The sequence below is a fragment of the Miniopterus natalensis genome, chromosome 10 (genome assembly GCF_054644295.1).
Source record: "Miniopterus natalensis isolate mMinNat1 chromosome 10, mMinNat1.hap1, whole genome shotgun sequence".
In the NCBI taxonomy this organism is placed as follows: domain Eukaryota; kingdom Metazoa; phylum Chordata; class Mammalia; order Chiroptera; family Miniopteridae; genus Miniopterus; species Miniopterus natalensis.
The window spans coordinates 40,441,868-40,458,495 of NC_142090.1; the positions used below are offsets into that span (position 1 = coordinate 40,441,868).

At 37.3% G+C, this 16,628-nt stretch overlaps 1 protein-coding gene across 3 annotated transcripts in view; it reads left to right on the top strand.

The window, feature by feature from the left end:
• Positions 1-16,628, top strand: part of AMPH (amphiphysin) — a 240,644-nt gene that overhangs the window by 175,978 nt on the left and 48,038 nt on the right. For all 3 annotated transcript variants that reach the window (XM_087821084.1, XM_016199145.2, XM_016199144.2), the window contains exon 12: positions 10,070-10,186. In XM_087821084.1, the coding sequence (XP_087677210.1) occupies positions 10,070-10,186 (117 nt within the window). The remainder of the gene's footprint in view (positions 1-10,069; positions 10,187-16,628) is intronic.

Below are 16,628 nucleotides of genomic sequence, written 5' to 3' on the forward strand. Positions count from 1 at the left end.
GAAACAGAAATCTGTCAGACCTGAGCCCTCGAATGGCCCCAAACCTTAAATATATCATAGAATCTTCTCTGGGAGATATCCTTACTTGCCTACAGGGAAATGCCCGAGTGTCAGGACCAAAGGGCTGATCTTGCTTTTCTGGCTCTGTGTTTACAAAAATGGGACTGCCAAAGGCCAAACCTATTTCCCTCTATTTTTCTGTCCCAAGAACTTAAATTGAAAGAAATTCCGTGTGCGTGTGTGTGGGTGTGTATATGTGTGTGTTCATGTTCCTGCATTGTTCTTTTAAAACAGCATTTTCCATCTAGTCTTATAAGATGCTAGGTTTATGTGACTAGGGGGGCTGCATCCCCTTGTAGTTTTTTTCATGGTTCGTGTCAGCATGTTCAAAGCTCTGAGAACTTCTGCAACAAAAGCCTTGTTTGTTTAAATCAGTTTCTCAAACAGTCTCCCCTTTACCCCAGTGTACCCTGTTCCTGAGAAATGGGTGTTTTGGTGAAACATTTTAAAAGGGAAGATTTAAAAGATTATGATCCTGGGAGCCAAATTTATGGCATATAAATAAGATTTTAACAGGAGAGCAAAATTTAAAAAAAAGCAATCATGTATATATACACATAGATATGTTTCTTTTTTTCTTCAAGAATTGTTTTGGACTCTTTCTATTCTCACTTGATGACTTAACTTTAATTCTAGTGTTCACCCTCCCCTCCTACCAGGGCTTTCCCTAGTGATTGTGGCGCTGAGCAAATATTTCTGGAGGGAGGACTCTGTCCATAGGAACAATTTGAGACACTTTAAAATGAGCATATCCATAACATTCTGGTGGCTAGTGTCATGGGATTCCATAAATGAAATCCCATGCTGGCCATTAGGAGCAATCTGCTCACCACCACACTCTTGGAAGCAAACCTGGCCACCACTTTCCAGGATAACCAGGTGGATATGAGCCCCAGAGGTCCAAGGGCCATACGATGGACCAACAGCATAGGAGGACTTAGAAAATTTCAGGAAGGTCCTCAAACATGTAGGCCCCCCTTTCCCCCCCCCCCCGAGGGACAGGGCTAAGGACAGGGTCCCTGCTTGGCCATCTTTCTGTCGAGTGGAAAAGAAGAAAAGATGGCCCATTTTAGGATTTTTTCTTTTCATGAAACACCCCAACTATTTTGCTTAAATCTCTTCCCAACAATGGTGTTGCATATTTTACACCTTTGATATAGCTTTCCCATTTACAAATCCAGAGGGATTATATTTTGAACATCCAAGCTTATTCCTCCAAGCCCTTCACTCCTATTGAGAGTGCCTGCTGTGCTGGGAGGCAGGACATTAGCACAGACTTTAAATCCTGTGACGGTCAGGATCAAGTTAGTACCATTAACTGTGCTACACTTATATGTCTGATTCCCAGTTCTAATGCTGCATCTTGCATTTGTAGCTCATGAAATCATCTGTTTTTCCTAGCTTGTCAAACTGAAGTAGATTTTTCAGTCTACAAAGTAAGTTTATGCAATGGCCCTTTTTATGTGTACACTCTCCATGAGGCCAGCCTGCAATTAAGCTCACACATCCCACTCACTTTTTGGGTATTTGTGACCTGGTTTTCAATACCACCTTGACTTTTTTCCCAGTGTATCATGTATCTGAACCAGCTACCACTTCTTTAAGTTGATATTTTTTTCAAAGTAAATACGTAAACATTCTTTTAAGACAGAAAGAATTAGTAAGATGAAAATCAGAAGTAGGAAAATACACAGTGCATTTCAAGGCAAAATGTAGTCACTTTGTTGCACTAGTCTATTGCCCACAGCATTACTCCATTCCTGCAGCAGGAATAACCATGCAGAACAGTTCATTTATCATCTGGACTTCTGAAAATATTCTTAAATCCTCATGTTATGTAGTCTCACAACCTTCCAACGTTCTCAGACTCCACAGACTCTAACAATCCTAGACTTTTTGCATCCATTTGATGACATGAACCCATTTTGAGTTTTTATAGTTTTGAATGTGGTTTGAGGTATGGGTTAGGAGTGGTAGTTAGCTGGCACAGGGAGGCAAGTGGGAGAAAGGGAAGGAGAAGCAGAAGAATGAGTCAGGAAAGGACAGGGAGCTCAGAAGGGGAGGCAGGTGAGTGTGGGATGATGAGGGAAGAGTGAGCCACACACAGGGTGAGAACAGCCACTGAGTAGCCACACACCTGAGTATGTTATGTGCATGTCTCATTAAACTCCATTTTGATGTCATTCCTATGATTTTCAGGTCATTATCCCTATTCCAGAGGTGAGCAAATCTGTCATCTTTCTGCCACACTATGTGGCTCCAGGGCAGGCATGGGAAACAGGATGCTGGAACTATATGTTCCAGCATTTAACCACCTGAAGCTATCAGATACTAGAACTCCAGGAAATGAACAAATATTTTAACCGTTTTTATCCTTAATATTCAGAATGTATGTTCTCAAACATGCTCTCTAGAAGCTCTTCAGGTTGTTACACAACACTGATATTCTTGGTAAATACCAGCATGTAGTGGTAGGAAGGTGTTCACTCAATCGTTTTGTCCATCTGTTCATCCGCTAGTCATAGCAGAACCTCATTGTAAGAATAGGCCTATCCATCTTCCCTGCTGTCTCTATTCTTATTACTGTCAACTTTTCCACTCCTACTCACAGTGTACGTAAGGGCAATGAGTAAAACCCATGGCATGGGCCACTTTTAAGAATTTCTCTTTAACAGTGGTTTTGAGAAGTTTAATTATGATGGATCCATGTGTGCTCCATGTGTTCCCCATCCTTTTTGGCCAGTGGCTCCCCAAAGATTGTACTTTGCATGGTGAATGGTAGGAATATTTAAAAAGCACATCAACCCATGCAAGCATATTTCAAGCCTTTGTTTGCATTATGTTCGCTTACATCTACTGGCCAAAGCATGACACATGGTCAACCCCAAGTCAGAGATAAGGAAGCAAAAGCCATCTATCATGAAGCATGACGAGGCATAAGGATTGTGCTCCAGTTGTACACCTGTACTGGAAGAAGTCCTGTACCTTAATTGTAAACTTACATGTCCCTAGTAGAAGACACCTCATGAAATATAGCACAGAAGATTGTTATAATTGGTAGTATTTCTCAGTGGATGTATATTTTCCCCCACCGTGGTTTCCATACCTCATCTCCTTTATTTTTTATTTTTGTTTAAAATATTACAGATGACACTTTTTCTCCCCAATGACCTGTTCCACCCCGTCCCTTCCCCCTCCCCAGTCCCTCTTCCCACCATTGTCGGTGTCCTTGGGTTGTGCATATATGCATATAAATTCTTTGGTTACTTTCTACCCCTCCACCCACCCGCCCTCCTCCATCTCTCTGACATTCGTCAGTCTCATCTATGCTTCCATGTCATTGAATCTATTCTGCTCATTAGTTTATTAAGTTCTTTAGATCCCACGTATAAGCGAGATCATGTGATATTTGTCTTTTGCTGCCTGGCTTATTTCACTTAGAATAATATTCTCCTGGTCCATCCATACTGTCCCAAAGGGTATGAGATTCTTCTTCTTTACAGGTGTATAGTATTCCATGGTGTAAATGTCCCACAGCTTTTTAATCCACTCATCTACTGATGGGCACTTGGGCTGTTTCCAGATCTTAGCTATTGTAAACTGTGCTGCTATGAACATTAGGGTACATATATCCTTTCTGATGAATGTTTCAGGATTCTTAGGGTACATTCCTAGGAGTGGAATCACTGGGTCAAACGGCAGCTCCATTTCTAATTTTTTGAGGAACCTCCATACTGTTTTCCATAGTGGTTGCACCAGTCTGCATTCCCACCAGCAGTGTACCAGGGTTCCCCTTTCTTCACACCCTCGCCAGCACATGTTGTTTGTTGCTTTGTTGATGGCAGACATTCTGACAGGTGTAAAATGATACCTCATTGAGGTTTTAATTCCCATCTCTCTGATGTTTAGTGACATTGAACATTTTCTCATGTGTCTCTTGGCCATCCCTATGTCCTCTTTCGAGAAGTGTCTATTTAAGTCCTTTGCCCATTTCTTAATTGGGTTGTTTGTCTTCCTCTTGCTGAGTGCTATGAGTTCTTTGTACACTTTGGAAATTAGCCCCTTATCAGATTCATCCTTGGCAAATATGTTTTCCCAGACCATGGGGTTCCTTTGTATTTTGAGGCTGTTTTCTTTTGCTGTGCAGAAGCTTTTTAGTTTGATGTAGTCCCATATGTTTATTTTTTCCTTTGTTGCTCTTGCCCTAGGAGATGTATCAGTGAAAAGCCCACTATGTGAGATGTCTGTGACTTTACTGCCTACGTTTTCTTCCAGGATTTTTATGGTTTCGTGACTTACATTTAAGTCTTTTATCCATTTTGAGTTTATTTTTGTGTAAGGTGAAAGTTGGTGGTCTAGTTTCATTCTTTTGCATGTATCTGTCCAATTTTCCCAGCACCACTTATTGAAGAGACTGTCCTTACTCCATTGGATACTCTTGCCTCCTTTTTCCAATATTAACTGACCATAATGGCTTAGGCCTATTTCTGGGATCTCTGTCCTATTCCATTGATCTATATGCCTGTTGTTGTACCAATACCAGGCCGTTTTGATTACAGTGGCTTTGAAATACAGTTTGAAGCTGGTAATGTGATCCCTCCCACTCTGTTCTTTTTTCTCAAGATGGCTGCAGCTATTCGGGGTCTTTTTTGGTTCCATATAAATTTTCAAAATGTTTGTCCTAGGTCTGTGAAATATGCTGTTGGTATTTTCATAGGAATTGCATTAAATTTATAAATTGCTTTGGGTAGTACAGACATTTTTATGATATTAATTCTTCCAATCCATGAGCATGGTATCTTCTTCCACTTGTTTAAATCTTCCTCTATTTCTTTTTTCAGTGTCACGTAGTTTTCTGAGTACAGGTCTTTTACATCCTTGGTTAAGTTTATTCCTACATATCTTATCTTTTTAGTTGCAATGGTAAATGGTATTGCTTTTTTAGTTTCTCTCTCTGAAAGTTCATTGTTGGTGTATAAGAATGCGATTGATTTCCAGATGTTGATTTTGTATCCAGCTACCTTGCCAAATTTGTTTATCAAATCTAGTAGTACTTTAGGGTTTTCTGTGTATAATATCATGTCATCTGCAAATAATGACAGTTTTACTTCTTCCTTTCCAATTTGGATACCTTTTATGTTTTCTTCCTGTCTGATGGCTATGGTGAGGACTTCCAGTACTATGTTGAATAAGAGTGGTGAAAGTGGACATCCCTGTCTTTTTCCTGTTTTTAATGGAAATTGTTTTAGTTTTTGCCCATTGAGTATGATGTTGGCTGTAGGTCTGTCATATATGGCCTTTATTATATTGAGATATGATCCCTCTGTTCCCACTTTGCTGAGAGTTTTTATCAGAAATGGGTGCTGGATTTTGTTGAATGCGTTTTCTGCATCTATTGATATGATCATATGATTTTTGTCCTTCATTTTGTTTATGTGATGTATCACATTTATTGATTTGCGGATGTTGTACCAGCCTTGCATCCCTGGAATAAATCTCACTTGGTCATGATGTATGATCTTTTTAATGTATTGCTGGATCCGGTTTGCTAGTATTTTAGTGAGGATTTTAGCATCTATGTTCATCAGGGATATTGGCCTGTAATTTTCTTCCTTTGTAGTGTCTTTATCTGGTTTTGGGATTAGGATGATGCTGGTCTCATAAAAAGAGTTTGGGAGTTTTCCCTCATCTTGAATTTTCTGGAATAGTTTGAATAGAATAGGTGTTAATTGTTCTTTGAATGTTTAGTAAAACTTTCCTGTAAATCCATCTGGTCCTGGACTTTTGTTTGCTGGGAATTTTTTGATTATTGCTTCAATTTCATTAGTTGTTATTGGCCTATTCAGGTTTTCTGCCTCTTCTTGATTCAGCTTTGGAAGGTTGTATGCTTCTAGGAATTTGTCCATTTCTCCCATGTTGTCCAATTTGTTGGCATAAGTTGCTCATAATATTTTCTTACAATCCTTTGTATTTCTGTTGGGTCAGTTGTTATATCGCCTGTTTCATTTCTGATTTTTTTTGCTTGGGTCCTTTCTCTTTTTTTCTTAGTGAGTCTGGCTAAAGGTTCATCAATCTTATTTACCTTTTCAAAGAACCAGCTCTTGGTTTCATTGATTTTTTTTTGGTATTTTTTTTTAGTCTCTATGTCATTAATTTCTGCTCTGATTTTCATTATTTCCTTCCTTCTCCTTCCTTGGGGCTTTTCTTGCTGTTCTCGTTCCAGTTCTTTTAGTTGTTGTGTTAGATGCTTCATTAGGTCTTTTTCTTGTTTCTTGAGATTGGCCTGTAATGCTATGAATTTTCCTCTCAGGACTGTTTTCGCCATGTCCCATAGGTTTTGGGTTGTTGTCTGTTCATTTTCGTTACTTTTCATGAAGTGTTTGATTTCTTCCTTGATCTCCTTGGTAACCCATTCATTGTTTAATAACATGCTATTTAGCCTCCATGTGCTTGAATATTTTTGAGTTTTTTTATAGTGGTTGATTTCTCGTTTCATGGCATTGTGATCCGAGAAGATGCTTGATATGATTTCAATCTTCTTATATTTGTAGAGACTTGCCTTGTGCGCTAACATGTGGTCTGTTTTTGAGAATGTTCCATGTGAATTTGAGACGAATGTGTATTCTGCTGCTTTGGGGTGAAATGTTCTATAAATGTCAATTAAATCCATTAGGTCTAGTGATTCATTTAAGGTCTGCTTTTCCCTGTTGATTTTTTGTCTTGATGATCTGTCCAATGTTGTCAGTGGGGTGTTAAAGTCCCCCACTATGATTGTGTTGCTGTCAATCTCCCCTTTAAAGTCCCCCAATAAATTTTTTATATATTTAGGTGCTCCTGTATTGGGTGCATAAATGTTTATAAGGGTTATTTCCTCCTGTTGGATTGATCCCTTTAGTAACATGCAGTGACCATCTTTGTCTCTTGTCTTTATTTTGAAGTCTGTTTTGTCAGAAATAAGAATTGCTACTCCAGCTTTCTTTTCCTTTCCATTTGCATGGAATATTTTACTCCATCCCTTCACTTTTAGCCTATGTGATTCTTGTTCTCAGGTGAGTCTCTTGTAGACAGCATATATTTGGGTCCTGTTTTCTTATCCATTCAGCCACCCTTTGTCTTTTGATTGGACCATTTATTCCATTTACATTTAAGGTTACTCCTTGTCTCCTTTTAGGAACACATCACAGGTCACTTTTTCTAGACATTTTATGGTAAACAGTACTTAAAGTTAAGCTCCCCAAAGCTTAAGAATGTTGGGACTACATCAGATCTATTCTAATTGTGATGCAGGTGTAAGGAATGAGAAAAATGTGTTTTCTTTTACATGTCACTATGTTTCAACATGTTCACTGCAGTTGTGCATGCTTCTCTGCCCTCTTATAAAGGAATACTACATAAACAGGCAACACCTTTATGCTCTTTGTGTAATTCTATCAAATTACTCTTTTTTTGTTGTTGTTAATCCTCACCTGAGGATGCTTTTTCATTGATTCTTTTTTTTTAGAGAGAGAGTGGAGGAGGAAGAGAGAGGGAGAGAAACATCAATGTGGGAGAGACACATCGATTGGTTGCCTCCTGCACATGCCCCTACTGGGGCTGGGGATCAAACCTGCAACCCAGGTATGTTCCCTTGATGGAGAATTGAACCCACAACCCCTCCATACACAGGCTGATGCTCTAACCAGTGAACTACACTGGCCAGGGATCAAATTACTCTTTGATATGAGTGCCTTGAAGTATAGCTCTCAAGGTTAAAAGAACAAAACCAAATAGACCTTGAGCCTAAAGAAACTGACTACACATTTTAAAGGGAACCAGACTGGTATTATGGATATTTGATGATAATAATTTTACATAGATATACATAATTACTGTTAAGTAACTAATTATATTAGCTTCCATTTCCATTTTGAGTATATATTATGTATTTTGTGTAATGTGCATATTTTCTTTATTACTCATGATAATCTTACTAGGTATTATTATTTTCATTTTATACATGAAGAAATGGAAGCTCAATAAGGTGAATTAATTGTCCAGAGAGAGACAACTAGTAAGTGGCAAAATTGGGCTGCACACCCAGATTTATCTCAATCAAAGGCTTAGCATAGCAATTATAGTCTAACGCCTCTTTTCATCCATGAACTCCAAATTCTGATTTGAGCTTCCTTAAGGGGATCCATTAGGCCCTTAAAGGACTAATGGATGTATTTGTGCAGCCTAATTTTTATGGAGGACTCACAGAACATTGAGAATTCCTCTGTAGCTTTTGAGGGTCCCTGTTTGAGATATGTGGGATGGGATCTCAGTGGTAGCTTGAAAGAACATGGGAGTCACGGTATCTGACTGCTGTCCTGCCTCAGTGATATTGCAGCGGGGAGATCCAAGGCAATAGATAACATCCTTCAGCCCAGTCTCCTCATCTGCAGATGGGAAAATGTTGCCATCTTCCCCTCAATTTTTTGTAAGGATCAGACAAGCCAGGTAAAAAGCAATTTGCGGAATACAGTAGAGTAATTCTTTAAAGGCAATAATAGTGTTATCATTAGACTGCAACAAAGTGAATGAACACAAGTTAATGTTCATATGTATAAAGTTATTAGAATGTGCTAGGCATAATTAGAATATGTTTTCATAATTTTAAAAATATAATTTTACCAATATAAAAGTTGGTGAAAAACAAAACTCATGCAGACTTTGAATAGGGGCCAGGGGAATCAGTTGACAGTTTTATGATTCTAACTATTAAAGAAAGAAGGAGCTCAGAAGAGCATTATCCTTGTGAAATTTAAAAAGTATATATAAGGAGTAATCATGCTGCAAAACAGATAACTCAAAGTCAAGATCATGATATATAAGCAGATTTCCTTCTACAATGAGTGTAGATATACGAAAAAAATGTATTACCTGTTATTCTCCCAAGCTTTCCATACATTTCTGTATACATTTTTTTATGTTTATGACCAATATTAATTAAAATAACTCCTGTTATTTAAAGTTTTTCTCTAAACACCTGTGTTCTTATATAAGACTTTATCCATTGTTGTGACCTTTTAGTTTTTAGACAACAGACGGTCAGAATTGAAGCTTATATTAAATATCAAGCACACAAAACTTGAACTGAATGAAAACTGACCCCAGTTCTCTTTACTGTGGTATAGTTTATGGGGACTTTATTTCAGCTCTGCCTCTTACTGTGTAGTTTGAGCCTGGTTTAGGCCAACTTCAAGCCCATGTTGTTTTTCCTATATCATGATACCATAATAAATGAAAGCATGTTAATATTTATTTCTATAAAAATTTGCTATTATAGCAGGACCTTGTTCTGTGTCCTATTTAACTAATCTTCTTTCTAATCCAAGAATGTTATTGGGTGGGAGCTCATTTTGCAATGAACATTGGGGAATATGGTTCTCTTCTCTTCCTCCTCTTCTCTTTTTTATTCTCCCTCCCTCCTACACACAGTATCGAAAAACAATATTATGGATGAGGAATGGATAAATGATAACTAACTCAAGGGATAAGGTACCTCTGAGTGGACAAGACAGGTGGGATGTGGTCATAGTAGACAATGGCCCCTTCCTTTTTAAATTTAGCTTCACTGGGGACATTATAGCAGTGAGTTACTGCAGTGATTTGAGGCCTTGGCTCATTTATCCATCTGTAATTCTTGATCTGAGATATTTGAACTAGCAGAAAAGGAGATTACTTAGATCTTTGTGTCATTAGGATACATCTCTCAGACATTCTCTTTGTTGGCTGGATTTGGACCTGGACAAAGGACAGCAACTGAAACCTGGGCCATGTTCCAGGGCATCTTAGGTTATACTTGGCTAGAGTTGGTTATTTCCCCTCTCATCACATTTAGCTAGTGGCTCTGGGAGCATGTGGATGAGCCACCTAATTGGTATACTTACCAATTACACCCATTGGGGTATCAACTGATACTAGAGAATTATATGATGAAGTCTTATCAGATTCAAGCTGTACGTGTTTTGTTTTGTTTGAACAGAATGAAGTCCCTGAGATGAAGAAAGAGGAGACTTTGTTGGATCTGGACTTTGACCCTTTCAAGCCTGAGGTAGCCTCTGCAGGTTCTGCTGGAGTGACCCACTCACCCATGTCTCAGGTATCAAGCGGTTTTTATGATGTTTGGAGATGATTATTATTATTATTTTTTTTTTTTGCCAGCAAACATTTCCTAATGGGAAGGAAGGGTAAAATGGGAACCTTATCAATATCAGTTATTCTAAAGTTTCCCCTACCATTAGCTTTCTCTGTCCATAGAGTTGGAATAACCATGCATTCTAGTTTGCCCAGTTTACATTCCCACCAGTAGTGAATGAGGGTTACTTTATCTCCACAACTTCTCAAACTATTGTTACTACCTGTCTTGTTGCTAATGCCATTCTAACTCGTGTGAGGTGGCATCTCATTGTAGTTTTGATTTGCATTTCCCTAATAGCTAGTGAAGTTGAGCACCTTTTCATGTATCTGTTGGCCACTGTACATTCTCTTGGGAAAGGTGTCTCTTCAGGTTCTCTGTCCATTTTTTAATTGAATTGTTTGTTTGTTTGGTGTTGAGTTGCATGTTCTTTATATATTTTGCATATTAACCCCTTGTTGGAGCTCTTGTTTCCAGATATCATCTTTCATTCGTTGGTTGCCTTTTTGTTTTGTTGGCGGTTTCTTTTGCTTTTTAGTTTCATGTATTCCCATTCATTTATTTTTGCCTTTACTTCCCTTGCCTTTGTGGTCAAATTCATAAAATGTTCTCTACTACCAAGGTCTGTAAATTTAGTAACTATGTTTTCCTCTATGCAGTTTATTGTTTCAGATCTCATATTTAGGTCTTTGATCCATTTTGAATTAATTTTTGTACATGGGTACAAACTGTAATCTAGTTTCATTGATTTGCATGTGACTTTTCAATTTTCCCAGCACCATTTGTTGAAGAGGCTTTCTGTTCTCCACTGTTTGTTTTTGGCTCCTTTGTCAAAAATTATTTGCCCACATAGATGTGGTTTTATTTCTGGGCTCTCTGTTCTGTTCCATTGGTCAGTGTGTCTGTTTTTCTGCTAATACCATGCTGTTTTGATTATTGTAGCTCTGTAATATAATATGAAGTCAGGTAGTGTGATATTTCTGAGTTATTTCTTTTTTCTTAGGATTGCTTTGGCTATTCATGGTCTTTTGTGGTTTCATACAAATTTGATGACTTTTTGTTTTATTTCTTTAAAAACTGACATTGGGATTTTGATGGGGATTGCATTAAATGTGTATATTGCTTTGGATAATATGGCCTAAATTTTAACAATGTTGACTTTTCCTTCCTATGAATACAGAATATCTTTCCATTTCATTGTGTCTTTTTCAATCTTTCTTAATAATGCTTTGTAGTTTTCAGTATATAGGTCTTTCACATTCTTTGTTAAATTTAGTCCTAGGTATTTTACTCTCTTTTTTTGTGTCAATTGCAAAAGGAATTTTTTTCTTCTTCTGTTTTTGAAGTTCCATTGTTAGTATATAGGAAAGCAGTGGATTTTTGTACATTGATTTTGTATCCTGCAACTTTACTGTATTTGTTTATTGTTTCTAATAGTTTTTTGGTGGGATTTTTAGGGTTTTCTATATACAGAATGATGTCATCTGTGAACAGTAACATATTTACTTACCAATTGGGATGCCTTTTATTTCTTTCTCTTGCCTGATTGCTCTGGCTAGGACTTCCAGAACTATGCTGAATAATAGTGGTGAGAGTGCACATCTTTGTTTTTCAAGATTTTAGAGGAAAAGTTTTCAGTTTTTTACCATAGAGTATGATATTGGCTGAGGGTTTGTCAGATATGGCTTTTATTATGTTGCGGTCCTTTCCTTCTGTACCCATTTTATTGAGTGTTTTAATCATAAATGGATGTTGTATCTTAAAAAATGCTTTTCTGCATGTATTGGTAAGATCATATGACTTTATTCTTTGTTTTGTTAATGATGTGTATCACATTGATCAATTTGCATATATTGAACCATACTTGTGCCCCTGGAATGAACCCCACTTGATCATGATGTATTATTTTTCTAATGCATTGTTATATTTCATTTACTAGTATTTTGTTTAGGATTTTTACATTTGTATTCATCAGAAATATTGGTGTGTAGCTTTCTTTTTTCATGTTATCCTTGCCAGGTTTTGATATTAGCTTTATGTTGGCCTCATAAAATGTGTTAGGAAATATTGCCTCTTCTTCAGTTTTTTGGAAGAGTTTGAGAAGGTTGGGTATCAAATCTTCTTTGAAAGTTTGGTAGAATTCACTGGTGAAGCCATCTTGTCCTGGATTTTATTTTTTGGGAGGTTTTTGATGGTTTCAATTTCCTCACTGTTTTTTGGTTTATTTCAATTTTCCAATTCTGCATTTTTCAGTCTAGGAAGGCTATATACTCCTTTGTATATCTGTGATGTCTGTAATAACTTCTCCTCTTTTCATTTCTAATTTTGTTTACATGAGCCTTTTCTCTTTTTTCCTTGATGAGGTTAGCCAGGGGTTTGTCAACTTTATTACTGTTTTCAAAGAACCAGCTCATTGTTGTGTAAAGTTTTTATATAGTCTTTGTGTTCTCTATTTCATTCACTTCTGCTCTGACTTTATTATTTCATTTCTTCTGCTGACTTTGGGTTGCCTTTGTTCTTCTTCTTCTAGTTCTTTAAGATGTGATGTCAGGTTGTTTACTCTTTTTTCTTGAGATAGGCCTGTACTGATATAAACTTCCCTCTTATTACTGCTGTCTCTGTATCTAGAAGTTTTGAAATGTCAAATTGTCATTCTCATTTATCTCTATATATCTTTTGATCTCATATTTTATTTCTTCTTTGGCCCAGTCATTTTTCTGTACTATGTTGCTTAGTCTCCACACATTCGTGGGTTTCTATACTTCCTTTTTGCAGTTGATTTCTAATTTCAAGGCATTGTGATCAGATCATATGCCTGGTATAATTTCAGTCTTCTTGAATTTGTTGATGCTAGTTCTGTGACCCAACATATGTTCTATCCTTGAGAATGTTCCATGTGCACTGGAGAAGAATGTATAATCTGATGTTGTGGAATGAAAGGCTCTGTAAATGTCAATTATGTCCACTTGGTCTAGTGTTTCATTTAAGGCCGATATTTCTTTATTGATTTTTTTGTTTGGTTGATCTGTCTAGAGCTATCAATGGAGTATTAAAGTTCCCAACTATGATTATGTTTTTGTCTGTTTCTTTATTTCTGTTAGTAGTTGCTTAATATATTTCGGTGCTCCCTGGTTGGGTGCATACATGTTAAGAAGTGTTATGTCTTCTTGATGTGTTGTCCCCTTTATCATTATAAAATGTCCATCTTTGTCACTTTGTTATCTTGAAATCTATTTTTTCAGATATAAGTATGGCTTACACCTGCTTTTCTATGGATGTTATTTCTTGGAGAATCATTTTCCACCCTTTTATTTTGAATCTACCTTTGTCTTTTCAGCTTAGATGTGTCTCCTGAAGGCAGCATATGATTGGGTTTTGTTTTTGTTTTTTAATCCAGTTTGCCATTCTGTGCCTCTTTGTTGATGAATTCAGTCCATTTAGATTTAGAATAATTGATCTTTGAGGATTGCATATAGTCACTTTATCTTTGGTTTCTGGTAGCTCTGTGCCTTTGTTGGTTCTTTTCCTTTGTGTTTCTGTCTGTTGTTTTTGTTTGGTGATATTCCATACTTCTTTCCTCTGTTTCTTCTTTTTTTAAGCTGTATGTCTCAGTTTTGAGTCTTTTGTGTGTGGTTACCATTAAGTTTATGAAAAATAAAGTTTCATATATACAGTAGTCCTTTTTCTTTTGAATACATTTGCTCTCCACCCTCCTTTGCAAATTAAGACCTTTACCCTCTTCCCTTTTATGTTTCTGTTGTTGCAAATTAGCCCTATTTATGCTATAAGTTTGTTGGTGATTGTACTCATAGTTTTGTAACCTTTTATTCTTTGTTTCAGATATAATAACCCTTGAGTATTTCCTGCAGTGGAGTTCTTCTGGTGATAAAGTCCCTCAGCTTCTGTATGTCTGGAAAAGTCTTTATTTCTCCTTCATATTTAAAGGATATCTTTGCTGGATATATTATTCTTTTCTGTTAATTTCTCTCTTTCAGTAATTTGAATATTTGGTTCCACTGTCCTTTGGCTTATAGAGTTTCTGCTGAGAAGTTTGATGATAATCTAATGAACTTTCCTTTATAGGTTATCTTTTTTCCCCTAGCTGTCTTGAGAATTCTTTGTGTGTCAATAATTTTTGATAGTTTTAATGCAATGTGTTTTGGAGAAGGCCTCTTTGAATTGAGGTAACCAGGTATTCTATTTGCTTCTTGGATTCAAGGATCTAGCTCTTTTCATAAGTTTGGGAAATTATCATCAACTATTTGTTTGAATAGGTTCTCCATTCTATTCTCCTTCTCTTCTTCTTCTGGTATAGCTATTATTCTTATATTACTCTTTCTGATGGATTCAGATAGTTCTCAGGTGTGTGTTTTTTTGTAGTTTTGTGACCTTCTTTCATATTTTTATGCTCAAGTCTCTGTCTTCTTCCCCTTGCATCATTTCTAGATTTCTATTCTCAGCATCACTAATTCTTTCCTCCATCCAGTTAGCTCTATTTCCTGTCCTCACTAGTTCATTCTTGATCTCTTTTACTGAGATCTTCATCTGCAGAATTTCTGTTTGGTGCTTTTTTAAAGTTTCAGTCTCTTTGGTAAAGTACTTGTTTTCTTTGCTGGTTTGTTTTCTGAGTGCACTAAATTGCTGTCTGTATTTTCTTGTGTCTCGTTGAGTATTTTCAGAACTGTGAGCTTGAATTCTCTGTCATTTATGTAACATATTTCCATGTCTTTAAGTATGTTTTGGGAGACTTATTTTCTTTCTGAGATGCCTCCCTACCTTGATTATTCATGGTATTTGATGAATTCCTTCTCTGTCTAGGAATCTATGTATGAGTGGCACTTATTTAGCAGATTAATAAGAAGAGGTCTTTATATTTTTTTCCAGTAGTAGACACTGAATCACAAGTTTTCTAGCTATGTAAAATCCCAGTGCATCCCTGCAGTGTGGCTGCCATCAGTGTAGCTGTAATGTGTGAGTGTGGGGTAGGCTGGGATAACAGTCCAGTTTCTTTGTTTTGCTCTCTCCGTAATGGTGGCCTCAGACATCTGTTGGGTCTCCCTTGTGCCTCAGCTCTGGAACCTGTCACAGAGTACATTCTTTCCTAAGGAAAAAATGTGATTCTGTAGTACCAGTTCTCAGGTTTGCAGATAATGTACTCTACAACCTGACACCAAGGGCAAAGAGAGGTGCGCTGTGGGAAATTAAGGGGCAGCAGGGCTCTGTGGCTTTGTTTCTCTGTCTGGAATTCCAGCCACTCAACAACCATGGCCGCACCTCTGTGCTGTGTCCTGGCTCTGGTTTCTGGGCTCAGCCGCAGCTCATGCTGCTCACTCTTACTGTAATGCCCACCAAATCTCCTTGCTCCTCCCAGCTGAAGGGAGCCCCAGCCACAAAGGGATTCCTCCCCTCCCCTGGCTGAGCCCTGCTGTGAGCTCCTGGCTACAGGGCTGTGTCATGCATCATCTTAGCCCTTCTCCCTTCTTACCTCCCCCATTTTTCCCCACTTGCCCACCTCTAGGTGTTTCAATGCGCAGATCTCTCAGCATGTTTGTGGATTGAGCCAGGAATCCTTTGTTGCATTATTGCTGTTCAAATTGTTGAAACTTCATAGGAAAAGACCAAGGGGATATCTCATGCAGCCATTGTTCTGACAGCACCTTGATTATGTATTTATGCAGAGTTGGTCTTGCTTATCCAAACCTTTCCTTGCTCATCACTTCCTCACTCTCAATATTGTCCCCATTTCAGTAGTTATTATGATAGCATTCTCCATCAGAGGGATACTGGTGTTGGGTACTACAATGATCTGTGGATGATTCCTCTGTAATATATTTAATTTACAATTGTTTATATTCATAAAAGAAGTTAACTCAAAATTTGATTGAACAGAAATTGTTTATATTAGTATTTGTGATATGGTCCAAGCCTCACATTTCAATCTGAGCAAATCCAAAGATGCTAGAATATACTTCAAATGAATTAATGATGGTTTATTATAAAACTCAGGAATTGAGACCCAGTTCAACTTTCTGGTCTTGAAGCTTTCTCAATACCTTACTGTAAACCGCTGGAGAACAGACTGCTCCGTATGAACCTCAATAAATAAAGCTTCTCTTTAGTTCAGACTTTTGCAGATGATTGGGTTTCTAAGGGCCTTCCTGTTGTAATATAAGAACAATAAATATCTGAGATGTCAATAAATCAGGAAAGTAAGTAGATCAGACACTGGCCTTAAAGGCATTTTGCAAAAAGTTGGTCTCTTAATGTTTCAGAGATTTCTGTTAACTCCCTTTTAGGGGATTCATGATATGCATGAGAATATTAAAAGCTCAAAAAAATCCTGTAATTAAAAGAAAAACCTGTTTAGATTTGTTTAACTTTGAGTTTCCCAAATATGTTTGACCAA